This window comes from Penicillium daleae (assembly GCF_028827525.1).
Source record: "Penicillium daleae strain IBT 16125 chromosome Unknown utg000005l_segment0_segment0, whole genome shotgun sequence".
NCBI classification, from domain to species: domain Eukaryota; kingdom Fungi; phylum Ascomycota; class Eurotiomycetes; order Eurotiales; family Aspergillaceae; genus Penicillium; species Penicillium daleae.
Genome location: NW_026623153.1, coordinates 3,934,329 through 3,959,545, shown reverse-complemented (window position 1 = coordinate 3,959,545; position 25,217 = coordinate 3,934,329). Strand labels below are relative to the sequence as shown.

At 48.4% G+C, this 25,217-nt stretch overlaps 12 protein-coding genes across 12 annotated transcripts; 8 read left to right on the top strand and 4 right to left on the bottom strand.

Moving 5' to 3' along the window:
- Nucleotides 1–557: 557 nt before the first annotated feature.
- Nucleotides 558–1,217, top strand: N7458_005608 (uncharacterized protein; the record flags this gene model as incomplete). Its single annotated transcript, XM_056908990.1, has 3 exons — nucleotides 558–645; nucleotides 697–822; nucleotides 1,132–1,217. The coding sequence occupies 3 exons, from the start codon at nucleotides 558–560 to the stop codon at nucleotides 1,215–1,217; spliced, it is 300 nt and encodes a 99-aa protein (XP_056767608.1).
- Nucleotides 1,218–1,500: 283 nt separating this feature from the next.
- On the bottom strand, nucleotides 1,501–2,216 carry N7458_005607 (SGNH/GDSL hydrolase family protein; the record flags this gene model as incomplete). The annotated part of the gene is made up of 3 exons (XM_056908989.1): nucleotides 1,501–1,648; nucleotides 1,703–1,891; nucleotides 1,957–2,216. 3 exons carry the CDS (start codon nucleotides 2,214–2,216, stop codon nucleotides 1,501–1,503), a joined length of 597 nt encoding a protein of 198 aa, XP_056767607.1.
- Nucleotides 2,217–3,300: 1,084 nt separating this feature from the next.
- On the top strand, nucleotides 3,301–4,316 carry N7458_005606 (uncharacterized protein; the record flags this gene model as incomplete). Its single annotated transcript, XM_056908988.1, has 2 exons — nucleotides 3,301–3,335; nucleotides 3,398–4,316. 2 exons carry the CDS (start codon nucleotides 3,301–3,303, stop codon nucleotides 4,314–4,316), a joined length of 954 nt encoding a protein of 317 aa, XP_056767606.1.
- Nucleotides 4,317–7,983: 3,667 nt separating this feature from the next.
- N7458_005605 (trihydroxytoluene oxygenase) lies at nucleotides 7,984–8,944 on the top strand (the record flags this gene model as incomplete). The annotated part of the gene is made up of 2 exons (XM_056908987.1): nucleotides 7,984–8,409; nucleotides 8,465–8,944. 2 exons carry the CDS (start codon nucleotides 7,984–7,986, stop codon nucleotides 8,942–8,944), a joined length of 906 nt encoding a protein of 301 aa, XP_056767605.1.
- Nucleotides 8,945–9,458: 514 nt separating this feature from the next.
- On the bottom strand, nucleotides 9,459–10,484 carry N7458_005604 (fumarylacetoacetate hydrolase family protein; the record flags this gene model as incomplete). The annotated part of the gene is made up of 4 exons (XM_056908986.1): nucleotides 9,459–9,763; nucleotides 9,820–10,114; nucleotides 10,172–10,246; nucleotides 10,296–10,484. 4 exons carry the CDS (start codon nucleotides 10,482–10,484, stop codon nucleotides 9,459–9,461), a joined length of 864 nt encoding a protein of 287 aa, XP_056767604.1.
- A 459-nt stretch (nucleotides 10,485–10,943) lies between these two features.
- N7458_005603 (uncharacterized protein) lies at nucleotides 10,944–13,132 on the top strand (the record flags this gene model as incomplete). The annotated part of the gene is made up of 6 exons (XM_056908985.1): nucleotides 10,944–11,160; nucleotides 11,251–11,330; nucleotides 11,393–11,679; nucleotides 11,734–12,051; nucleotides 12,112–12,244; nucleotides 12,296–13,132. 6 exons carry the CDS (start codon nucleotides 10,944–10,946, stop codon nucleotides 13,130–13,132), a joined length of 1,872 nt encoding a protein of 623 aa, XP_056767603.1.
- Nucleotides 13,133–13,577: 445 nt separating this feature from the next.
- Nucleotides 13,578–14,975, bottom strand: N7458_005602 (uncharacterized protein; the record flags this gene model as incomplete). The annotated part of the gene is made up of 1 exon (XM_056908984.1): nucleotides 13,578–14,975. One exon carries the CDS (start codon nucleotides 14,973–14,975, stop codon nucleotides 13,578–13,580), a length of 1,398 nt encoding a protein of 465 aa, XP_056767602.1.
- A 2,021-nt stretch (nucleotides 14,976–16,996) lies between these two features.
- N7458_005601 (uncharacterized protein) lies at nucleotides 16,997–17,668 on the top strand (the record flags this gene model as incomplete). Its single annotated transcript, XM_056908983.1, has 3 exons — nucleotides 16,997–17,273; nucleotides 17,347–17,451; nucleotides 17,508–17,668. The coding sequence occupies 3 exons, from the start codon at nucleotides 16,997–16,999 to the stop codon at nucleotides 17,666–17,668; spliced, it is 543 nt and encodes a 180-aa protein (XP_056767601.1).
- A 716-nt stretch (nucleotides 17,669–18,384) lies between these two features.
- Nucleotides 18,385–20,005, top strand: N7458_005600 (M20 family metallo-hydrolase; the record flags this gene model as incomplete). Its single annotated transcript, XM_056908982.1, has 3 exons — nucleotides 18,385–18,632; nucleotides 18,698–19,012; nucleotides 19,066–20,005. 3 exons carry the CDS (start codon nucleotides 18,385–18,387, stop codon nucleotides 20,003–20,005), a joined length of 1,503 nt encoding a protein of 500 aa, XP_056767600.1.
- Nucleotides 20,006–20,293: 288 nt separating this feature from the next.
- Nucleotides 20,294–21,205, bottom strand: N7458_005599 (40S ribosomal protein eS10). Its single transcript, XM_056908981.1, has 4 exons — nucleotides 21,104–21,205; nucleotides 20,998–21,047; nucleotides 20,807–20,877; nucleotides 20,294–20,741 (listed from the first exon to the last, which is right to left on the bottom strand). Coding segments are annotated over exons 1-4 (477 nt in total). The 5' UTR covers nucleotides 21,106–21,205; the 3' UTR covers nucleotides 20,294–20,387.
- Nucleotides 21,206–21,420: 215 nt separating this feature from the next.
- N7458_005598 (telomere maintenance SDE2 family protein) lies at nucleotides 21,421–22,353 on the top strand (the record flags this gene model as incomplete). Its single annotated transcript, XM_056908980.1, has 1 exon — nucleotides 21,421–22,353. The coding sequence occupies one exon, from the start codon at nucleotides 21,421–21,423 to the stop codon at nucleotides 22,351–22,353; it is 933 nt and encodes a 310-aa protein (XP_056767598.1).
- Nucleotides 22,354–22,931: 578 nt separating this feature from the next.
- N7458_005597 (uncharacterized protein) lies at nucleotides 22,932–24,792 on the top strand (the record flags this gene model as incomplete). The annotated part of the gene is made up of 2 exons (XM_056908979.1): nucleotides 22,932–23,259; nucleotides 23,324–24,792. The coding sequence occupies 2 exons, from the start codon at nucleotides 22,932–22,934 to the stop codon at nucleotides 24,790–24,792; spliced, it is 1,797 nt and encodes a 598-aa protein (XP_056767597.1).
- Between the last annotated feature and the right edge of the window lie 425 nt (nucleotides 24,793–25,217).

Genomic DNA, 25,217 nt, shown 5'->3' with positions numbered 1-25,217 from the left:
TAAACATCGTTGAAATAGTATTGGAGACCGGGAGTTGAACCGTGATAGGAATTTTCCTATTGTCTAAGCATCAATGTACATACGTGCGTTGCTTTGTGCTACCTATCGATGATGATGGCCTTATCTACATACAAGAGGTCTGATATCCGGCAATCACATATTGCACTTCATGTGACGATTCAAGACGGAATTAAGGCCAGATAGAACATACATGCTTGGAATAGAGGCTTCCAGAAAGATGTGACACATCTTCCACTTGGCTTAGGCTTTACTAGAATGATTGATATCGATTGTAACATTTTCGAACCCTGCTGTGGCAGATCAAGATTTTCATCGGGACATCACTTTCCTGGAATTCCATCAGAGCTAAAGAGCGGACATGGTGGGATAATATTAGTTAGTATATTTTGCGCTTAGTACCGGCACTTTCCGCCGGGGCACCATATTGAATAGGTCTAGAAATCCCAAAAAGACTTAATAAGTGTAGCCTTCAAAACAGAATCGTAAATGAAATCGGTGCCTCGGCCTCGGCCAGTGAGCAAATCTTCCAAATCCCTATGTCTGTTTTTCAGGGTGTAAGTTATCCATTACGTGACTGGGTCGATCGAGATGGGGGGTACTTCATTTTGAACGAACGCATCGGTGGTCAGACGCTCGAGGAGGCATGGACTTCTTTGTCTTAGCCCCAAAAAATAGATATCGCGGATCAAGTCGTGAAAGTGAGAAAGCAGCTTCGATCCATCACGTCAACCTCTGTTAAGTGTGTCGATCAAAGCCCATGCTATCCAGGCTTATTATTTTTCGATCTTGACCCCGTGGACCGTTTCACTCTGACCAAGAGCTCTAGGATGCTCTGGCCCTTAACCTTCGCCACCTCCCTCAACAAGTTTTGGAGAACTTGACGAAGCGCCTACAGTAGTTTTCGAAATCAGTTATACCTCTACACTCTTGTAACTTCTTTCCCGGAAAAAGAATCCGAAATAAACCAACCTTCTTTAGCTTACCGCTCTATAAGTTTGGCAAAACAGTGGTAGTAATGGCCTTACATGATGAATGAGTCATCGTAATAATACCGTAATGTTCAAAGCGGCGGTTGACTTTTGACGGCCTAGAGCCTCCTTAAGGTCCCAGGTCCCACTGATAGAGCCGTGGAGGAGTACACTGAATGGCTTGTGTCGATAGTCGATAAGGATACCCTTAAAGCTGCATGCCGATAAACGTGCGAGGTGATGCTCGAGAATGGCCTTGACCTCGAGCAAGTACATAAGAACCAAGATCTAAATTTCTTTATTGACAGGGGAATAAAAATAGGTATCGCGCATCGATTTATAGAGAACATCGGAAAGTGAATTAAGAAGTTAAGGAAAGCAGTGCCTATTTATGATATTCTTTAGACTAGATCGGATTCTTTTTGACGGGTAATAGGCGTTCTGGTTATAATATCTCGTCTTGCAGCAATTTAGGTCCATCTCTTTCCCCTTTGCATTGCCCCTTCTGCGTTTAGAGATTAATCAAATGAGCCCCTACCACACTCCCCATCAGATCATATCCGGCCGGTGTAAGATGCAAGCCATCATCAAATATCCCGTCTCGGAATACAAGAGTCGCAGAACGATACGGAATTTTACTCTTCAGGTCAAACGCGTAACTATCAAAGGCTTAGAGATCCCCTCTGTCGCACTAAGAAGCTAGAAAAACTTACAATTGCTCTGCTTGATGACTAAGGATATACGAGTTTAACTCGGCCCGTCTCTGGTCCAGGATTGCAGAATCAGCTGCGCACTCAGGGACTGTTAAGGCAAGTACTTTGCCGCCTGTAGCAAGAACAACATTCCAGCACCCTTGAAGGGCAGCATATATCTTGTCAGGGTTGTTGCCATATCCAAGGTCACTAGTGTAAAGAAGTCAGCGTGAGTAAATATGCAGTGTATAGAGTAGATAAGAAGGTAAACCCACTTCGTCCCGCCGAGAACGATGACCCAGTCATATTTCTTCGTCACACATTTCCCCTGAATCCGTGATAGAAATGACCCGGGAGGAGATGTGACTAAGTCTCCTGCAGCTCCATCCACCTCGATCATGAATTCGGCCGTTGGAAACGCTGCTTGAAGGCACTCATAGAGCTTCTTTGCATACGGATGATACTCCAGCCCGTGATGGTAGAAGCCTGCAGTAAGGGAGTCGCCGAAACAAAGGATCGACAAACTCTGAGTCATGTTGGTTATCCTTTCTCCCGTTCGCTTGCTTTTAAGGGTCTGGTTTTTGGGTTCGTGGGTGGTGTCTGATTTGAGCTTGTTGCTTCTAAGTGGACGGCTTATGGACTCGTTCCCTGCGCGCTACGGCGACAACGAGGGATAGTTGACTAGTTTGAATCTGCAGTTCCCGTCGGCGAGGTCGGAGATAGAGAGAGAGTGTGTGTGTGGTATGTGTGAGTGAAGATAGAAGCTAGGGATTTGCATTCCTCAGATCTCCCCTTGAATCCAATCTGCGCTGCGGGGAGCCCCACGTGAGGGATCGTTTGACTTTGGATGCTCATGACGCCGACTGGACTGGGTTTAGTTTGGAGCAAGAGGAGGAGCTAGTCTAGTGAGGATTGGGAATAGTTGAACGAGAGTTTCAGGTTCAGGGCCAGCGTTGGGTATTGACATACGATGGTGTAATGTTATTCTGCAACAACTGAACCAGTTCCACCGGCGGACGGTGGGAGGATGCGGTTGGCCAAGTCTCCAAGTGCGGGAAGCAGATGAGGGGGAGGCTGATGGGCATGGACGAATCGAAGGGCCCGGAAATCAGAATAAGCAAGTACTTCGTGTATACGGGTCAGGATTACACCTTATCAGATTGGATTCTCGCTTCCAGGGACTTCGTCGCTGATTGGACCTTCGGCAAAATTGGCACTCTCTGAAGCTTCGTTAGTTTAAGCCGCTTACTGTATTAGCACAAGTGGGGCGCACCTATACCCGTCAGGCGCACACAAGGCAACAATCAGGTACAGTAAAATTCGGAAACAGATTACCCCTCAGACACCACCAACGCTTTGACTCGGGAAATACACAGACTGATCCACCTTTTTCCCCCGCATCCACTGGCATAGAGGCGCAGCGACGACGCGAGGCCCCAGCGTCTCGCTAGTTTAACTGTTGCGTTTCAACTGCTGATGTTAATAAAGTTACATTGTCTTTTGTACCGTGGCTTCTCCTTCTACTATATGTTTACTTCTATTGAATGCACACCGCGTGCCTTCGCCTGGTGACAGCCCAACCACTCCACTCGTGTATCTGATCCGACTATTCATCAAGAATGAATAGTCGACTAGAAGATAAGCTCGCCTCCGAGTCAGGCTTCCTCTAAACCCCACAAAACTCTAGGCATTGCATCTAATCTTTTACGTCTCTAGTGCTGATGTTGAAGCTTCTCCGGAGCCATCAAAACCAAAATGCACGGATATGTTCCAAATCACTCGTGCTGAGCCCTGGGCTATCAACACAGGCCGCTGGTACCTATTCTCGTCCGAGCCCAAGTTGTGTTTCCAAATAAGCCAAGGTCCCTGCTGGAAGGAAGGCTCTATGTCCCCGATATATAACATATGGAGTCCCCCATATTTTGGTATCTCGCTACCAAAGCCAAACCCTACTCAAGACACGAGGACCATTCCGGGTCTTGGGGATGTAGCTCTGTCAGACCGACATTCATCGAACCTAGAGAGATCTTATAAGCTTAGCTGTAACGACCTTGTCGTGACTAGCTACGAAGACGATGCAGCGGGCCTAAAGGCCAAAGACACTAGGCCAATTCCATTCGAAAGAGAGAACGTCGTCGGCGGTATTGACGTTGACTACCCAAGTTTCCTGCATTGCAGGTGTTGCTTCCGATATCGAGGGTGGGTAACCCTAGCTAACGGCGAACGCTGGCGATTTGATGAAATCGACAAGTCACATTATCATAACGGGTCCTGTTATCAATTCCAGCGCGTGCACGAGCACATGAATGATCGCGAATTCCCGAAGATATACTCTAAGATGCTCCAATGGGAGTGTTTTAGCGACTGGAAGTCGAACTATGGAGAGGCACCGGCGGATGTGCCGTTTATTTTAGACCAGAACACGCGTCTCTGCCGGGTTAGCTCGACCTGGTACAAACGGCACGGCAAGGTTTCTGAGCTTGTGGCTCCCGTCATTGCTATTATGAATCGCGAAGGCCTTGTCTTTGTTAATGGCTTGAAGGAGGCTAATGAGATTGAGACTGCTAACCTTCGAGCATTGGTTCTGATGACAGGCCTCACGATTGCGAAGTTTGAACGCCCTGCATTGGAATGAGACTTGTTCCCGTGATTACAATATTCGTCATATGATGCTCATAGAGCCTTCCACAATCAGGCTCGGGCTTACTGTATTAAGAGTTCTGCGTAGATGACGGGGCGACAAGTCGGCAAGCACAGGCGGGAGGGGCACATATTGCCTGTGTACCGTCGGATGAATAAAGCCACCAGGCAAAGCCGACATGCCAGATCGCCATACTCTCCAAAGATTCTGCGCGGTTCCATGGAGCATTGCGGTATTATTGCGATGACTCATCTGCTGATGTAAGACCATGACGGTTAACTAGCTAACTAACTAACTAGTTAACTAGTGTAACTAGTGGGGGAACTGATGACGGATTTTGTCTGCTACACTGCCTTTCTGTTTAGTCTATTTATACGTTTGGTTGGTTTGATTCGTTGATTCGCAGAGTTGCGGCGAAAGGCCTTATACACACACTCTCTCTTTTTTTTCAAGGAGATATATATATACAATTTGCATGCTTGTTTCTGACAGTCTTTTCTACACATTCAATTCACCTCGTTTATACATCTTTTAACAGTCGCTTTATCAGTATCTGATTGGTTCATTCAGTACGCATCGCCGGTCTCGCGACGCTCGCCCTTAGGAGGGTGTTGAATGCCTTCCTGCTAGTCTTGTTGGTGGTGTTTGGCGTATCTATTTGCCCCTTTCCGATTTGCCTATCTCCCGTGCCTCGACGTGTCTGTTCCGACCAGACTGCCACAGCGCATCCCCTTGTTTACTAGGTAACTATTTAGTTACGGTTCTGCCAAAGTTATGAAGCGGTAAACCAAAATAGGTTAGCGGGGTTCGGATTTATTTCCGGGGATGAGGTCGCAAGTGTGGAAAGTTGTTGAGTGACGAGGGGAGGAAGGAGGGGCACTAGAGGTCGCGGGTGTATGGCGGTTTCGTGTAGAATACATCCGTCACGGTCTGGCTATTGTATTATAAAATACAGCCAACATTATAGGAAGCGGTCTGAAATTAAAATCAAAACACTTGATCCAATCAGAGTTCATGTATGGCGGATTTATTTTCCGAGAATAAAGTTGTAAGAGTGTGGAGGTATAAGTGATTTCGAAAACTACTGTACCGAAGTGCGAACCCTATATGCTTACTCATTGCGATCTCAATTTGGGAAACATCATGGTCTAAGACGGAAAGGTTGTCGGTATACTTGACTGGGAATACGCTGCCTTCTTCCCTATTTGGTATGAGTGTTTCAGCCTCTTTTGGATTTAGAGACATGGATGTGGAATGGAAAAAGTTGCTCCGGGAGCGCTTAGACGCTCATGGCGAGGCGCACGAAAATGCCAAGGCATTCTAGACGGATATGTGTAATCTAAGACAGTAACCAAATCTGGACGAGAAAGGTCAGGAAACCTTTTCAAGACTGTCCTAGACAATCTTGAACTAGTGAAAACATGCACTCCCAAGAAATCTCTGTTATATTGGCTAGGTCCAGTAATTTTGGTCCCGATAACTGCCAATTTCAATCAAATTGATCACACTGGGAGTTATTCTTATGGACTTTCCTCGTAACGTGCAAAACGCAATCAGTATTCAGATTATTTCCCTCTGCATGACGTTTGAATTAGATCGTAAGGCAAGGGTTGCTTTGGCGGTAACGGTTTAGGCTTGAGAATCAATCAAAGAGCGAAGGTGGTACATCTGCGGTGGTGGCACGTGTAGAAACGCAGTGTGATAACACGGTCCCACCGTCACCTATCAAATGGCCAACAGGATGATAACCGGCAGATGACTAGTGTGGGTATGCTTCGCAAGGGCCATCGCGCAGGTTATCAGGAATTCTTGCAGGTGAATTACAGCCCGTGATTATGGGCTGTGAAACTGGCGTAGTCTCGCGCCCTTATGATGCAATGGCCTGGATTGCAGGAGCTGGTCGGAATCGTCTGTGCTGGGTAGAAGGCGAATTCCCCCCTCACGGGCGACCGTTATCTGTAAAAAGACTGCAATTCCGCTCAAATAGCGAAACTGGAATTCAAATTCCCTTCAACTCCTCCTCTTGCCCTATCCTCGGTTCCTTTGGATCGTGAGACGGCTTCCACCGTGCGTTGGTAGGCAAGCTTGATTTGTAGGTAGGAGATCCATAGAGCCGTCGCGTGTACTTGGCTGGCAATGTGTTGTCGACCTGGCGCAGGTGACTGCCGGACTTCGCCACTTTCCATTCCTTCTCCCATTGAGCGGCAGAAGCCTCTAAGTATTAGTGAAATTTATGATATATGCCAGTTAGTTATATATGCAATGTAAGGTAAACAATAATTTAAGATACGAGATAGAAGGCATTGGGCGACTAAGAGGGCTGATATTGAGCAGAGCATTTTGCCTAAGTTTTAGCTATATAACCCGAAGAAAAGAAGTGAGATAGAGGGCTATAAATAATATGAAAATTATTACTACAATAATAAAGACAAAAAGAAGGACACATGTAATAATGATGGGCATGCTGACCGATTGATATGAAGGAATCTTGCACACACACACACACACGCGCGCGCGCGCGCAGAGAGAGGAGAGGAAGTTGATTCTATCTCACAGAAGGACAAGGAGATGGGCGGTACTCTATCCCCGGAGAGAGACCGCACGCTCCAAAGGCCAAAGACAGCCGAAGAAGGCTAAGGACGACAAGCTGAGCCCAAAGGCTACCTAATTGGAGCAACAAGACTGTTTGCCTATACAGCCAAACGGCTGGGCAACGGAGAACTGCGCAGTATTCTCGGGCAGGTAGTTAAAGGGACTTCGCTGTTGTTGCAGGACGCAACTTGCTAGCTAATCGGAAGGATCTGCGAAAGCGGCCAGGAAGGGCCATCGGGTGGTCTCATCTCAACAAGTAAAGAGTCGAAAGTACATCCATGAATATAATTACCTAGACTGTAGTAAGATTAATCCTTGGATGAGCTCAGATAAATCCGAATATCCAAACTCATCCGAGGGGGAGCTGATTCCTCATCCTTATTCGTACCAGGTTCGCCTGAGATGCACACATGATATGTAATACGGCATGGACTCTGGGTTGTGACGATATATTCTCGCCCCCTGAGAGATTAAAGTTAAAACGAAGACAACGAATCATAGATAGACATCGGTGCAAATCCAGCCGATGGAAGCCCTAGGAGCTCTTGCAGAATATGGTATTTATTGGTCTCCTTCCCCTTCCCGACTCGGTGGGGCTATATCCGGTGGGACAGGTTGCCTTGTGGGACCTTCAAGTGTGTGGGGTTTGGGGAAGGCTTACGAAGCCACAGTGCGGTGCCTCTTGTGGAATGCCAAATACACATCATAAAGATCATAAAGTCTCTCAGCTTCGTGCAGGAAGATTTCTCCGAGACTCATAATCAAGACTGAATCCACTGAGAATCAAGACTAAATTCCACCTTTTCATTTGCAATGGTGCGACCAAACCATGGAGCTTCGGTTCCCGACATTGTTGCTATTGGGAGCGAACAGGAGAATGTGATGCAATGGCAAGAGCGATGTGGAATCAAGAAAGATAATCAAATTCGTTTGGTCAAGCTGGCACATATGCGATACCAGCATCCTGATCTAGATCAAATCACGACCTTTCTTGAAGGTATGGTTAAGACTCCCCAAAATGTTACACTCTTCTTGAATTGAACTAATAGTGAAATATCCAGATTTTGGTATGACGGTCGCCAAAAGGACAGAAGATCAAGCCTGGTATCGAGGGTATGGTGATGATCAGTATGTCTACTATGCTCGTAAGGGGCCCAAGGAGTTTCTCGGCGGCGCATTCACTGTGGAGACATACCAGGATCTAGAGAAGTATGAAACCACCATCCCCTTTTTAAATAAAAAGCTAATCCGCCTTTTTAATAGGGCCGCTAAGCTTCCGACCGCTAGTAAAATCCAGGAGCTATCTGATGCTCCTGGTGGCGGCTCTATGGTGACATTTACGGACCCCGAAGGATTCCCAGTCAACTTGATATTTGGGCAGGAGGTAGCTGAGAAGGGTGAATATCCGGAGAAACTCACTATCAATTATGAAGATGAGAAACCTCGCATTCGAAGGTTCCAGCGATTCCAACCCGGTCCTGCAGCTGTGCACAAGGTACGTATATTTATGAAGGGATCATTATGTACCTTAACTAATATCCGGACAACAGCTCGGGCACTTCGGAGTCTGCACACAAAAATTTGACGATTTGGTCGATTTCTACACCAAAAATTTCAACATAGTGCCGACAGACTTCCTCCACGTGGAAAAGGAGGGCCAGAAGAAGAACGTCGCACTTTTCGCTCACATTGATCGTGGCAGCGATTATGTAGAACACCATACCTTCTTCATAAGCACGAATGCAACAACGCATGTGCATCATTGCTCATTCGAGGTTCATGACTTCGACACTCAGAAGCTTGGACACCAGTGGCTTGCCAACAAGAAGTATAAGTCTGTGTGGGGCATTGGCAGGCACATTCTGGGCTCGCAGATTTTTGATTACTGGTGGGATACCACTGGGAATATGATTGAGCATTATGCAGACGGTGATCTGGTTAATGATCAGACACCTATTGGGTATGGTCCAGCGGGGGATGAGTCCCTGGCAGTCTGGGGACCTGAAGTCCCATCTTGGTTCTTGAAATAGTGGAGCACGCCCGACACCGTATCGTATTGGACTCTATCAACATTTTCCATTTTTTGTTCGCTTTTTTTACAATAATTAGCTCGGCAGAAAAGCTGTTGATGTATGCAAGGAATGCAATGCGCATTGTGGTGAGACAAAGCGATTATCACTTATTTGCTTCAGAGTGATCTCAGGCATCAAGCATATGGATCATGCTATACCCTGTAAGGAATTCTACAGCAACTACCTTGAAGAAATTGTGCCACCATGCCGCTCTGGACAGAACTCCTCGTCATGTTTCTCATAGGGCAGATGTGTGAACTGTGTGTCATGGACCTTGATCATCTTTAGTGTTTTTCTCTTTGTATTGGCTTCATAAACCTCTAAGCTATGGGGCAGTTCAGATAATGGCATCTATTTATGAATTTTTAATTTAAAACTGAAAAGAGTGCGAAAACTCTATATGTATTCGAGCCGATCCAACCCAGCCGATGGGGAAAGAATAGAATTCAATGGACATTCATCTTGGAAACAATCAACGCGTGTCATAACGGACTTTGTTAATTAGGGTTCCAATTTGGTCAATCTGGATAGAGATCTCGTCGCCATCCTTCAAAACCACTCTTGGCTGGCGGAAGAAGCCAATACCAGCCGGCGTTCCGGTCAAGAACATGGTGCCAGCTTCCAGAGTGGTGCCTTGAGAGAGATAGGAGATCTGTTTCTTGATGGAAAAGATCATATCCTTGGTATGGCCATCCTGGACCGTGGCACCGTTGTGAATCGCCTTGATTGACAACGTCTGAGGGTCCTTGATCACAGAAGGTGCGACCAAAACGGGTCCTACAAATAGATCCCAAGTTAATATAGACACAACATGGAATACTTAATTGACATACCGATTGGACAGCTACCGTCAAGCCCTTTGGAGAAAGACCACTGTGTAGTAAGCATCTGCAGATTTCTGGCAGACACATCATTCGACGCGGTGTATCCAAGCACATAATCGAGCGCTTCCTCTTCCGGGATGTCACGACCACTCTTGCCAATAATCAAACAGAGCTCGGCTTCATAGTCGCTTGTATCGTCTTGTGCACACTTGGGAACGTTGATTGCGGCGGGGTAGGGTCCGATCAGGGCGGTTCGGGGCTTGGTGAATAGAATCGGGGCTTTAGGGAGAGCCATGTTCGCTTCCTTTATGGTAGTGAGCCACTGCAACTATTTTCTTTGCAATTGATACCTCCGACTTACATTGGCATGGTCTATGTAATTCAGTCCCAAGCAACGAATGTAGTTGCACTCCTCTCTCGAAACAGGAGACAGCAACTGGGAAGATTAATCTTCTAGCTGGGTTGGCTTTTGGAGATCTACTTACCTGCTTCACATGCAAAATATCCTTGGTAACTTTGCCATCGAAGATGGTTCCTTCGATCACGTATGCGGCAATCTCGACGCCATCAACGCTGTCTCGACCAATATCACGGGTTACATCGACGAGTTGGCCAAGATGAACAAGGCTATCCTCCACTGCGATAAAGCGAATCAAATGAGTCCAGTCCGGCATCTGTGTGAATTTTGTGGAGAGTTGTTGAAATCGCAGTTTCTTGAATAAATGAAAAGCTGAGCTATTTGCTGTACTTAACTAGTGCCCGTCGCCCTGGGGCCCCCTCGTATTGCGGGACGCGGGGTCGACGATCCCAAATTCGGATATACTCAGCTCACGTCAGTCACCCCCACACCCACACGGAGCCGGATATAAATTCATACCTCCGCCGATAGTTTGCACACCGCAGGACCCGTGGAAATATCCACTCACAGAGTGGGTCCTGTGTAACTTGCTGAAGAGATCCCGGGCGGGACCGTGGGGGAATGCGGGACCTCCACAGGAATGTGGAGAGGAGCGGAATTGCCTGATGTTATTTAGCCTTCAACTGGAATCTAAAGCTCTATAAGACAACATAGAGCTTGTCAGGCTGGTGGGCTTGCTATACTATACACATTCCCTAGCTTCAAGTGATCCGGCATGGAATACGAAACTACCGATGTGGTAATTTGCGGTTGTGGCCCAACAGGGGCCATGCTGTCCGCGTATCTGGGAAAGATGAATATCTCCAACATTGTTTTGGAGAAGGGAGCAGAGATCACGACCGACCCTCGTGGTATTGCCTTGGATGAAGACGGTATTCGTCTTCTACAGGGTGCCGGGTTGTACTCGTCGGTGTACTCGGAAATTGGGACTTGTGAGTCCAACCCCTTCCCTAAAAACATGGGCGATGCAGTCAAATATCTGTGCCTGTGAAATACCCATGTATTTTGCTAACTTGCATTAGGCATGCACAAGTTTAAATTTATAGGAGGAAAGGATCCGGTTCTGGATAAACGAGCGTTTATTGAGATGGACTATGGAACTGTAAGGTCACCTCCACTTTTCAGTCAAATAGTCCAACTAATAATTTGATTGTCCTCGGATAGACAGAAGGCGGCACAGGTCATGTAGGCTTCATCTGTCACAAACAGCCCGCATTAGAGAGATGCTTGCGAGATGCAATGGCATCGTCAAAATATTGCGACCTGCGGTCGGGATGCGAAGTTACCAGTCTCTCAGAGGATGAACAGGGAACGATTTGTCAATATCGTGATGTGAAAGGCCAAGAACACCAAATCCGATCGCGATTCTTTATCGGCGCTGATGGAAAGACTGGCTTCACACGGAAGCAGTACCTTGAACCCCGAGGAATCCTCATGGAGCAGGCCCACCAGTAGGTGAAACATTAAGCAGTCCAACCATCCATATTCTGAAGATTTGATGGCAGATCATTTTACGAAGAGACTTGGGTCGCTTTGAATTGGAAGATCAACCTTCCAAATGAGAAGACTCATCCCGACTTTCCATTATGGAGACTTGGGTATACACCTGAACAAGTCTACGATCTTTTCTTTCCCCTCAACTTCCGATTCATTTGCAACCCGAACCGACCATCTGTATGCGGACGCTTCGGGCTTCCGTCGGATCGTCTATGGAGATTTGAATTTGTTGTGCAGAACGGCGAGGATGGAGATGAGATGGCGAAGCCAGAAATGATCAAAAAAGTGGTCTTTCCCTACATAACCCACCCTGGGAAACGCTATGGGTACGTCTCTCGCTGAATTCTCTTGAAGTATGTACTGATACAATTTTCAGACTATCGCAGGACGTTCCGTTCCCTGAGGATTGCATTCAAGTTCTTCGGTCGCGGCCATTCAGGTTCTCTGCCAGAAGCTGCAACAGATGGTCTGATGGCCGAGTTGTACTTTGTGGTGACGCAGCCCACGTCTTCCCGCCGTGTATGTCGATGAATTGTCTGGATGTATGAGAGTCTGGCCCAAACTAATTAGAAATCCACAGTCGGAGGTCAAGGAATTGCATCCGGCTTCCGTGATGCAGTGTCTCTTGCATGGCGCCTCGCTCTACTCTGTCGCATCCAACCGAAAACCCCCGACTTTCATAAACGGGTTCTGAAAGCCTGGTACGAAGAGCGAAAGCAACAACTTGAGAAATCATTAGCCTCGACGATTGAAAATGGCAAATTTGTCACTGAGGGTAATCCCTTGAAAATTTTCATGAGAAACGTGTACCTTTGGTTCGTTCAGCTGGTGCCATCCTGGCGCCATGAGTTGTCTCTCGGTAGACGCAAGGAAGGACTTGTGCGTTACGACCACTCACCAGGAATGCCATTCATTCCAGAGCACAATGGTGGCTTGTGCCTGCCTCAGGTCTATTGCAGGTCCGCGCAAAGTTCTAACGCAGAAGTGTGTTTCACGGACGATGTTATCTTCCGACCAGGAAAAGCTGGCTTGTTCCAGCTCCTCGTATACGTCAGGAAATTTGAAGAAGTGGCTTCAGCTCGAGAAGCGATGTTGGATATTGATGACTTGTCCCACGGTGAGATTCGTGCTGACGAGGCCACTTTTCTGGTTGAAGATATGGCCGGTGCTCCATACAAAATCGATCACGATGTATTCCGGCTTGCTCCTGGGGAGGAGTTTGCCCAGTCGAAGCTATGTGCAAACAGGCCGAAGCCAGAATTCTATGATCCCTTCTATTTGAGAAAGGCCTTGAAGGGGAGGCGATTCACTATTGTTCGGCCAGACAGATTCATATTTGCATCTTGTAATAGCACAGAAGACTTGAGGACGATAGCCAGGGCTGCGGCTTCGCACGTCGAAGGATGAAGAGCGGGGTGGATACTTGGCAGGGTAGTAATGGGATCATTAAATCAAATAGTGGTTGTCGAAATAGGTATTACTGCAACCAGATGGAGGCAAGATGTGTCCATCGGAGAACATCCCTCGAACTTCAGTTTCAAATAAGCTGTAAAGCCCCTAGCCTCGAGTCTCCATTAATATTTTCGGCTTCCTTTAGTAAGACCTCCACAAGATGTTATTGCCTCGAGACAATGAACTTTTATATTGACAAAGTACAAGGGCCTTGATTCAATACATCTTGAGATGCTGACACTTGAGATCATATCATATCGCAGTTGACCAGGGCTCCATCTCACCCTCGAATCGTTGGTTATGACAGCTCAGCCACTGCACAAGTGAAGGGCCGACCAACAATTCCTGTCTTGGACTCTTCTATCTGTTCCTTTGGGTTAGCTAATAGCTCTTTTGCTTGCTAGATGATGGTCTCGCTTACCAGATTGAGAACATTGGCATACATGCCGCAGACGAGGATTCCGATCCCAAGCAGAAAAACGAGCCCGTTATAGAAGGCAGTTCGAATATTCTCCCATGAAAACCAACTTCCCTCTTTGAGGAGAACAAACCACATGATAGCAGGGACATAAAAGCAGAGCCCAGAGTTTAACAAGGCAGCAGTGATAGATAACATGTCCGAAAACACAGGGATTGCTTCAGCAACGATCCACGAGAGGAAAGTAAGGACCGTCACGAGTGCAATCCATGTAACCCAGCCGGTTTTCGTATTCACATAGCGTACGACGGAGTCTCGATAGATGTGGCCGTGGATATATCGAGCAACCACGGAGGTATTGATTGAACCGGAAATGAAGATGACTGGGAGAGCAACACCGAAGGCAATTCTCGAGATCAGGGGTCCAGCTGATAGCAATGCAGGAGACTGCACATCCTGGCCGACGAAGTAATAGACAAGGGATCCGATCAATGTGTAAAGGACGATCTCGATCAGTCCAATTGCGTAGACTGACTTGACATAATCCTTTGGAGTATGCATTTCAGCCATAAAAGATGGCAAGGTAGGAGCAAATGAATATGCGAAGACGATATTGTTGAGTGCAACCATCACTTTCGGAAAATCAGCGTCCTCCTTAGGCCAGGCTGACCACGTTGAGCTTGATAGACCACCAGGACTTTGAGAAATCTGTATCCCAGTAGCAATTATTGTGATGCCTATGGCTAGGATAATTGATGCAAAATCGATGTACCCCAAGATGGCAAGGTCCGCAAACGACGGTGGAATAGCAGCCAAGAGAAGGATGATAGTTGAAATCAGCCCAAATATCACTGTGCAAATATCACTGTCTGTGATTCTCACAAAAGCAATGATACCAGTCAGACAATGAGAACCAACGCCTAGCATGATTCCAATCACGAAAGCGCAGGTTATGATCCAGAATCCGGTCTCTCCAAAGAGTAATCTCCCAATGTCTGGATAATTCTCAATCTCTGGATATTTGATCTTCACAGCTCCAACAATGTAGCCTGCATAAGTGGCAATGAGACCGATGACAACAGACGAGATGACTCCAGCAACCATGCCAAGTGTTGAGAATGCCGCAGGGAGGCTCAAGCTACCCAGAGCGATAGCTTCCACAATAAGGCAAATGGTCAGGCGTTTCCAGCCAAGTCGGTTGAACTTTTCGTTTCCTTGTATTATGCGATCTTGTTCAAATTCGTTTGGAGAAGTGCGTGGTGAAAGACTACCATTCTCGGGGGAATTCAGTGACTGGATGACTTTGGGATCCTTCTCCTCATCTAATACGACAGCACCGGGTTGGTAACGAAGTTGACGATGGATAGACTCGTCTGTCATACTTGAGTTATAACCCCAGGAAAAGAGTAGAAAGGGATATTAGAACATTCGAGCGCTTGCGATTTGTAAATTTGCCTAGACCTAGATCTTATACATTTCTGTCCTTCTTAAATTATAAACGCCCGTCGTCTATCGTTGCCCATATTCACTGAGGGGGAAAGCGGGAGGACTACGCAGACGGCCCGCAGATAATGTGCAGAATCATGCAGGATCATGCAGTAACGAAAAAGGTGATTCGATGAGCGAGTACGTCTCGAAGCCAATCAACTTACCATGGAGGAAGCAATCTCATTGCGATCAGACGTTAAAGTGGTGGAGTGGGGAAGCAGCTGGCCGCTCAGTTCATGAGAGTCGCGAGGGAATTTATCGACACGTTTTATGTGCCCATGCTGCATAAATCCTACGAGGGGAATATCCTTTCAGCCCATGCATGGCAAACAGGATTGTGTAACCTCACCAGCTGGGCGGTGTACGATCAAAAGCAAAAAAAATGAGATCTCGTGGTCAATCCTTACGCCTCTTAGACAAAGGATAAAGCAAGGGCTGTCACCATGTGCCCCTTTTTGCCACTTCTCGTCGATGGCGAGCATGTATCTTTTCTGAACGACTCAATGTGGAGCTGAACAGTGGTAAACATCGATAAGGCACAAATTAGACTCAGGCTTCATTGGATTCTCGGATGTATGTCAACTACTGTGTGTCTAAGGAAGCTTTGCATCATCACGATGACGCAATTTTGAGCATCTTGGACAACGATGAGGTTGTATTTCTCAGCTGGAGGGACGACGGACCGGACCCTACATTGGTGCGGGTTAATTTAGCGCCTGAGAGCCTCGCAGTATGCGATTGATACTAGCCAATCAGTCACGAGGATCCCATCCACGAAAGCCATAGAGTCAGCCCTGATGAAAAGGCGTTTTAGAGTTTGATTGCGTACAGTATTAGCTAGGCTTTCAACTTTATTGCATGCACCGAGTCGAACAGACAGGTTCGAGAGCGCGTTTAGCCTCATGCTTGACGAAGGAAAGTAAAGACAATGACGTACATCTCAGGGAAGAAACAACAAGGGAAACCTTCGGTGTAGAATCTACGACAGGGTATGTGAATCAAGTGCCACTCTAAACTGATCCCCGTCACACGCGATAGATATTCGGTGTAAACTGGCCAAGGCAATATGAATGAAGATCCGGCATGGCCCCACTCTATATAAGGTTCACTGCCACGCGTTGATTCATTCGAACCGCTCTAACAAGGTTATCCCAGCAAAAATGTATATCGTAAGGGCCCATTCTACGTGAGAAAGGCGCACCAAAACCGATGCTACCAATCTATCCTGGGAGAGCCAGGATCTGTAGGGGGTTTCAAATCCTAGTGAACAGCAACTGCCAACCAAAATGTGATACTCCGAACTAAGCTGCTTATGAAGTGCTATGTATGCTATATACTCTAGCTCTTTCTTGCATACTTTATCTAGCAAGATAAGTTTGGATGTGGCGGAGTACAAATGCTGCCAGAAGACTATGCCCAGTTCTTTGCTCCTTCGGCTGAAATCAATAAAGACCGTACTATTGGTCAGCATACCGAGCTACTGTCAGTCTGCAGGTTACCCATTATCTCTTCAAAATGCCATGTGAAGGGTAAATCCCTGGATCTCCTAAAAAAGCTATTTGGGTCCTCTTGGTGTGGCGCGGGAGTGCCGTACATGTCCCTGGCGATCAGTCCTCTCATTCACCAAATACGCATGGTAGTCACTTCTCTCAACTTGATCTGTTACTCTATTTGAAATTATCATCACGGCTGAGTAGCTTCCCTGGTGAACAAGAAGTTCAAGTGAGACTTCTACTGCGTACTTCGTCTGCTGGCAGTGAGCCGTACGTGACGTCATCACTCCAAGCTCCTCCAGGCCCGCTTGTGGCTGGTAGAAACCGGCTCCTCGAAGCCCAACTTCTCTTGCTTCATAAATCTTTCTTCCTCAACTATTGTTCCTCTATCTCACCCTCACGTGTGATAGCTAATTTATCATGTCTGAATCTTTCGCCCTTCTCCGCCGCCGTCGCAGCGACGAGCTCGCCAAACTTGCCGATCAGCATATGCAACACGATCTCCAAGCCGACGATCGGGATGCGCTCAAATCAGCTGCCTCAACTGTTTCCTTGTGGACTACGGTTGGGTCTGCGGTAGGTCTTGGGCTTGGATTGTATGCTGCAATTCGGCTGCGAAGCACGCGTAAGGCATTCTTCGCTGCCATTCGAGCGCAGGAAAGACCTACCAAGGTGATCTTCGCAGATGGACGCACCGGTATATCCCCATAGCTACGCCTCACAAGTCACATAATACCATGAGAATGAAGATTTGACTGACAATCTATCAGAGCCTATCCCTGATCTAACGCCATTGTTGAAGCCCACAACTTTTGGAGACTTCGCAACCTACTTCTTTGCTTCATTCGGTGGTCTTTTCTTGGGCGGAGAACTTGGTATGTGAATCTACTTATGAGCCCATCTTGGCTCTTCAACTAACTTCATGGTTCAGGCTTTGCGGGTGGAGCAGCCAGTGGTAGCCGTAGTATCACATCTGACCCGGAACGGAAAAAGCGGATCGAGACTGCGTTTAGAAGGTTCAGAGCTGATGTCCTTCGAAAGGAGGCGGATTCTTTGGATAACGGTGCTAATGTGTCTGAAATGATGTTCTGATTCCTAGGCGTATTGGCGCATAGGTATTAATTGATGACTCGACCTCGACCTTGCCCGTTTGGCAGTGCATGCGCTCGTCTTCCTTGCCCTGCAGGTTTGCTGATTGCAGGACCAGGCCGTTTGATGTAGGGCTATTTAGGCCTTTCCCTTCTTCTTTTCCTTTTTCGTCCTCTTGTTCTTCTAGATAGACCAATTTGACTTCGTTCTCCCCTGCTTCCTGTGTGCTTTGGTGTCTATGACACCATCATTAATAACATAATCGGCCCCAATGCCTCACAGAACCATCCTACCGCGAGCTTCTTTGTACTATAAGTTGACGAGCCTAGAGTTCTTTGAAGCCTTCCTAGATGGAATTCTAGCGCCGAGAAGAGCGGCCTTTTAAGCTGACGGTCTTATGAGTATTCGTAGTATATTATCAATGAGGCGATGTTGAGAAGCAATTAACAGGCAAGACAATGGGAATTCCAAAGACCCCCTGTGTTTAGGTCTCCCTAAACACTCCAAATTGAAGAGCTGACCAAGTAGGTCCGTGCACGTAAATGGAGAGAGCATCCTGGGATTACTCCATCTACCCCAATGCGGGGGCTACATGTATATCAGTTCTATCAACAGCGGACTTTGTGCCGCTGTCTTTCCCCGCTCCCTTATCAATAGCAGTTCCGACTTCCGGTATTAGGACCTCCTTCTCTATACACTATAAGTATCCACGTTTCACCATGTGCACGATTCAATCACTTCGTACAACTTGGACAAGACCATCATCCCTTGGGGCGATAATTTTGCGACAACCCAAATCACCAGTTCATCCACGATTTACAAGCCCATTCTCCACATCACGCTACCTCGCTATGTTGACCACGGAGCTCTCCGAAGCCGACGTCTCGGCATTGAGAGTCAACAAGGAGCGATTGGCCAAAGATCTCCATCATTCCTGCCAATGGGGGTCGGGGATACGATGGGGAAAGTGAGTCTCTCGCTTTATTTTCTACAATATATACTGTTGATGACGGTGTGGTTGACAAGATACAGTGATCCAACAGACACAGGCATGCAGCGCCTTGCCCTGTCCGAAGAAGACAAAAGCGTTCGAGACTGGTTCATCCAGACTATGAAGGATCTCAAATGCGAGATCACAGTGGATGCAATGGGCAATATATTCGCCGTGCGTCGAGGTCGACGAAAGGATGTCCCTGCTACATTCATTGGCAGTCACCTGGATACACAGCCCACGGGAGGGCGGTACGATGGCATCCTAGGCGTGTTATCTGGCGTAGAAACCTTGAAAAGAATAGATGAGCTGGGGTTAGAGACTGAGGGAGGAGTCGGAGTTGTAAACTGGACTAAGTATGAAGCGTGTCCACTGGTCCTCCCTATAAGATATGCTAACACCTCTTCAGTGAAGAAGGCGCCCGATTCCCAGTGAGCATGATCGCATCAGGAGTCTGGGCGGAATGCATCCCGTTATCAAAAGCCCATAACCTCAAGGAGGTACCAACCGTTGCATCGCTCCCGACAGCTGCATCTGCTCCGGAAACGATGAAGTCTGCTTTGGAGAAGATCAACTACCTAGGTGATGTGCCATGTTCTTACAGGACCACACCCATGGCAGCACATTTCGAATTGCACATCGAGCAGGGCCCGCACCTGATCTCAGCTGGCCAACGAGTCGGCGTTGTCACCGCAGTCCAGGCCTATCGCTGGTTCCGATTGAAGATCATCGGACGAGACACTCATACCGGCACGACGGCATTTGAACATCGTGCCGATGCATTATACGCTTTTGCACAGATGATGGTGCGAGCACGAGAGGTAGCCGCCGGCAAAGGGTGTCTCGCCAGCGTGGGTATTATCGAAGTCGCACCAGGAAGTGTCAACACGGTCCCCGGGACAGTGAGCTTCAGCTTGGACATTCGCGGCCCAGAGACAGCTCTAGTAGCGGAGGTTGAGAAGGAGCTGCGCAGCGATTTCGACAAGATTGCTGCGGCGGAAGGGGCTGGGATCGGCAAGCCGTGTCGTGTTGAGTGGACGCTTGACTTTGATTCTCCGGCTGTCAAGTTCCACGATGATTGTATTGACTGTGTCGAGCAGTCGGCTCATGCTGTTGTTGCAGATGCTCCCGTTGCTGATACTAAATCGCTGGTTCGGCATATGATGAGCGGTGCTGGTCATGATAGCGTGTTTACATCGAAGAGGATTCCCACTAGCATGATCTTTGTGCCGTGCAAAGATGGACTCAGTCACCATCCCGAGGAGTTCTCCTCTGCGGATGATTGTGCTACTGGTGCATCGGTGATTCTTCAAGCAGTGGTGCGATATGATCAGAAGAGATTTGCTTAGAATAAGTCCTGGAGACAGTCGAAGCTTGTACGCAGCGAAATCCAAACCATGATATCTTGTGAATAAGCTCGGCGTGGTTGCGTTAGTGTTTGGATCCATGTACGAAATATCTACGAGAAGGACAAAAATTGCACTGAGTCATGAGTGTGCCATTAAGACTAGCTACATCATAAAGCCAGTGACATCGTTTCAACTTTTTTGATTTTTCCGTATCCCCAAAGTCTCAGAAACCGGGGGACCGTAGAAGATGCACCGAGCAACCAACCCGTTTCAGTATCACTTGATTGAGAATTCCTACTCCAGACCGAAAGTCGATAGCATCAGCCCCTAAGGATGACCGAGCAGTGGATGACAGGACACCAAGGCATCAAGGAAGAGTCCTTTACTGCTGCTGGGGAGCACCGCGGCCACGGCCGAAGCCACCACGGAAGGAAGGAGCGAACTCGCCGGGGGCAGCACCCTCCTTGCCCTCCTCACGGCGGCGGTAGCCACCCTCGCGACCCTCACGGGGAGCACGGGGACGACGCTCACGGTCCTCACCGCCCATCATGCCGCGGGGAGGAGCGTGGGAGCGCTGCTGCTTGATGTGGGTGGCGGGGACAACCTCAGCGGGGAGGTGGAGCCACTCGCGCAGGTAGTCCAGACCCTCGGGGGTGAGGGTGTAGTAGTAGTACTGCCACGAGAACTGGGTCTTGACGAAGCCACGGGAGTTCAGGGACTGCATAGCCTTGATGACCTGTTGGACGAGAGGCGTTAGCACGTGTTCAGGGCGTCAATGGCGGGCTGTCGGGTTCATCGTACATAGAGGTTCTTGGTGTCAATGTCACCGTGCTTGGGAAGGTTGAAGTCCTTCTTGGCCACGAGCACACCCTCTGTAAATCCGATAATCAGTCATCCGTATTCCTTCAATCCGTACTGCGCCTTGTCCAGCGTGCCAGCGATAGGTGGGAATCCTGGCAAGTCGAGGCGTCGGCGAGGGGGTGGTTACATACCACGGAAGAGGTACTCGTGGATCTTCTTGCGGTCGGCCTTGGGGATAAGCCTGCGGCATTGTTAGTTAATTGACGGCATCGAACAGAATCTGGAGTGAATTCTTACATTGTCGCGAGTTCCTGGCGCAATTCGTGGAATCGCTTTGACAACGTCAGGAAAAGATGGGTGATTTAAAGATCAGAGAGTGGAGCTGCGCCGCGAGAAAAGTGCGATATTCCTTTTCGGGGGCTCGCTAGGGTTTCCGCCCTAATTAGCAAGATTGGGTCAGATCATGTGATTGGAGACGCTGGTCGGCTGAGTCACCTATCGGTCTGGCAGTCACATGACTGGCAGTTTCCAGCCGCCCAGCTTATCTCGATGGCGTTGATCGATAGCCTCATCATCTCTACACTTCAGCTCTACAACTCAACAACGGATACAAGATGGCGCAGTCAAATATTAACGTCCTGCTCTCGTCATTCCCGGGACTGTCGCTCCCATCTACTCTCTCATTCGCGCTTCCCTCCACAGCGAGCGTGTCAGACCTGACCGACAAAGTCGCCTCATACCTTCCAGCATCGCTTCGTCTTGAACGTCTTATCCTCACAACCACCAACAACAAGCAAATATTCGCCTCTGCTGCTCCCGTCCAATCCTTGATCAATAGCAAGGATGTCTCCGCCACTGCCCTCCTTCCCATCCGCCTCTCCGCCCCGCTGTGCGGTGGTAAGGGTGGTTTCGGGTCTCAACTTCGTGCCGCGGGTGGGCGCATGGCCAGCAAGCGCAAGCGCAATCAGGGCGACAGTAACAGCTCGAGCCGTAACCTCGATGGCCGTCGTTTGCGTACGGTCAATGAGGCCAAAGCACTGGCAGAGTATCTCGCGGTTAAGCCGGAAATGGATAAGCAAGAGAAGGAGGAGCGTCGCCGCCGGTGGCAGGCCGTGGTAGAGATGGCAGAGAAGCGTCAGGATGAGATCAAGAACGGGGGTGGAAAGCAAAAGATTGATGGACAATGGATGGACGACAAGGAGGAGATGAATGAAAAGGCAAGGGAGGCGGTTCTTCTCGCAATGAAGGACGGCGCATGGACGGACAACCTACGTGATGCGATTTTGGGCGGATCTAGCACCAGTGCTAGTGAGGGTAGCGAGAATGCGAGCTCATCTGGCTCCGAAGAGGAGGAAGAGGAGGAAGAAAACAATGGCGCATCTTCAAATTCCGCGGGACCCTCTAAGTCGGCCCAGAAGCCGGCACCTCGCCGCTTCATCGGGTTTGATGATGACGACGAGTTTATGAGTGATTCTGAGGAGGAGGAAGAAGAAGAAGAAGAAGAAGAAGAAACCGATGCCAAGGGGAAGGGGAAAGCCCGCGCTTGAAGGTGTAGCGACGGGATGCTGGTTTATGTTTTACGATGGCGTTTTTGCTTCGAAAGGTTTATCGGGTGCATGGGTTTAAAGCGAATATTCTTGTATTAATATCAACCTGGTCGGTCATCTTTTTCTCTTCAGATTTCTAATCAAAAATTGATCGAACATCTCCGTTGAACCCTTGCGAATATCGACATAGCATATGCCAGTCGCGCAATAGACGTGAGTTCCATAGTCATTGTAAGCTCTAATGCCAGCTTGAGCCCCTAGCTATAGTTGTAGACGCAATTACGCAAATTAAAAAACACTTTGAATCATAAATATCGGAAACTGTTGTTGGTTCTCCGTCCGTGCATGTATGCGAGTGTTGATGTTCAACAAGACTCAACCCTGAGCCTTATCGATAAGACTACCAGCAAAAAAAGCTCCGCCCGAACTCACAACTTCGGCTCTTTGCAACCATGTCACTTTGCGCTCGAGGCGCAATATCTAGGGCCCTGAGGCTCGACAGCCTGCAACTCGGTTCAAAACATTGTTCTCGACGACTGGCGTATTCGATATATACAGGATGTCGCGTTGCACCGCCCATGATCAAGAACAGCTCCCTTATTGACCGAAGTCGCAAGCAGTGTCGCAACTTTTCATCATCGCGTCCACAAAGAACTCAAGCCGATATCGAGAATCTGACTGATGTTTTGCCAACATGTTGTCCTGGATGTGGTGCTTTTTCACAAACGATCGAGCCAAATGAACCGGGGTACTATAGCGCAGGCCGAAAGCAGACCCGGAAACTGCTGGCCTCCAAAAAAGACGCCATCGAGAAAGGCAATACGGCGGAGAATGCGACAAGCGTAAACACAGAGCAGAGTGATAATGGAGAGGATGCGCAACCTACAGTCCCTTTACCTCTCCAGGGTTAGTTCTTCAATAAATAACCCCTAGGCAAGCGCTAGAACTTCTTTACTAACCTCTGTCAAAGGTGGTGCACTTCCAGATGACGCCGTTGTACCCGACGACTATTCCCTACAATCTCCATCGCGTATTACACATGTCTGCGACCGCTGCCACGACTTAATACATCATAATAAGGCTGTTGCTTCCCCGAAGCCCTCCGTCCATTCAATCCGAGCCTTCATGAACGAGTCACCTTACAAGAATAACCGTGTCTATCATATCTTGGATGCCGCAGACTTCCCCATGTCTCTCATTCCACGCATCCATTGGGCACTGCTTGTTCAAGAGCAGCGTTCTAAGAATCGACGGTCAGCCAACGAAAAGTACCGTGGAGGCAAAAGGCTGCCAACTTTGAGCTTCATCATTACGCGCTCGGACCTGCTAGCCGCAACCAAGGATCAAGTGGATTCTAAGATGGAGTATGTGCGCACTGTGCTCCGTGATGCTCTGGGCAAGGCTGGAAAAGACGTGAGACTCGGCAATGTGCACATGATCAGTGCCCACCGTGGCTGGTGGACCAAGCAAATCAAAGAAGAAATCAAAGAGCACGGGGGAGGTATCTGGGTAGTTGGAAAGGCAAACGTCGGGAAGAGCAGTTTCATAGAGGCATGCTATCCCAAAGACTCACGACGTCTCGAGAACATGGCCGAATGGATCGAACACCAACGGCAAGAGCACGAGATTCCTAATCAACGACAGGCATCCTTGTTGGATCCCGATAGTCTGCTGCCTCCAGCTCCCCGCGAGGACATGTTCCCAGTGCTCCCAGTGGTGTCATCCATGCCGGGAACCACAGTATCGCCTATCCGCATCCCATTCGGCCGCGGGAAGGGCGAAGTCATCGACTTGCCTGGCCTCGAACGTGGTCAGCTTGAGGACTACGTGCGTGATGAGCACAAGCGCGATTTGATGATGACCAAACGGATCAAGCCCGATCGATGCACCGTCAAACCCGGCCAGTCTCTCCTCCTGGGTGGTGGTCTTGTGCGCATTACCGCGGTGAATCCAGAAGATACCATTCTGGCTGCATGCTTTGTGCCCATCGAGTCTCACGTTACAAAGACAGAGAAGGCGATTGAAGTGCAAACCGAGCAGCGACCCTATGCAGGAACCGTCCTCATGAAAGAAGGTACAGGCAGCACAATGGCATCAGCTGGAAAGTTCGATTTGAAGTGGGACATCACCGCATCGAATCTGCCCTCTACAGTTGCCAAGGCTGTCAAGGATAAGGGAATTCCTATCCCCAAACTACCGTATCGCGTGATGTCAGCCGATGTCCTGGTTGAAGGTTGTGGCTGGATCGAAGTCAGTGTCCAAGTCCGCACCAAGCGCAATGAGGAACCCGATACCGAAAACTACCCTCAAATTGAGGTATTCACTCCTAACGGAAAGCACATTGATACGCGGCCACCGATCAATTGTTGGAACTTCATTGCGGAGAAGTTAAAGGCGGACAAACGCAAGAGACCACGCATGAGACACCAATATAGTTGAACTGTGCTCCTCGCGCTCAGCCGAATTCTTCTGCGGGAGTACTATGCCCTGTACATTAACCCTGTTAGCATAGCGATTGGAGTTCTGATAAGCCACCTTGTATAACATACAATTAACTCTCCATTTCACTTTGTGCCTTTTCATTTCCTTTCCGAATTTCGCAGGTATCGCTGGTTACTCTCGCCCCGTCAATGTAGAATCTTGATGCAAGATCTACTCGCAGTGGTGCTCTTACGACTAACCCGAAGGTGCACACCCACATCGTGATCTAAGAGGTTTCACACAAAGGCCTAGTCATACAAGAAGTATAGCGTGTGTTATGAACCATGAAAATGCATTTATTCTTTTTCGTAGCATAAGCTCATCAAACATGACTCTGGAACAGGCCAAAGAAAACAGGGTCAGGAACCCGATTTATATCTCCA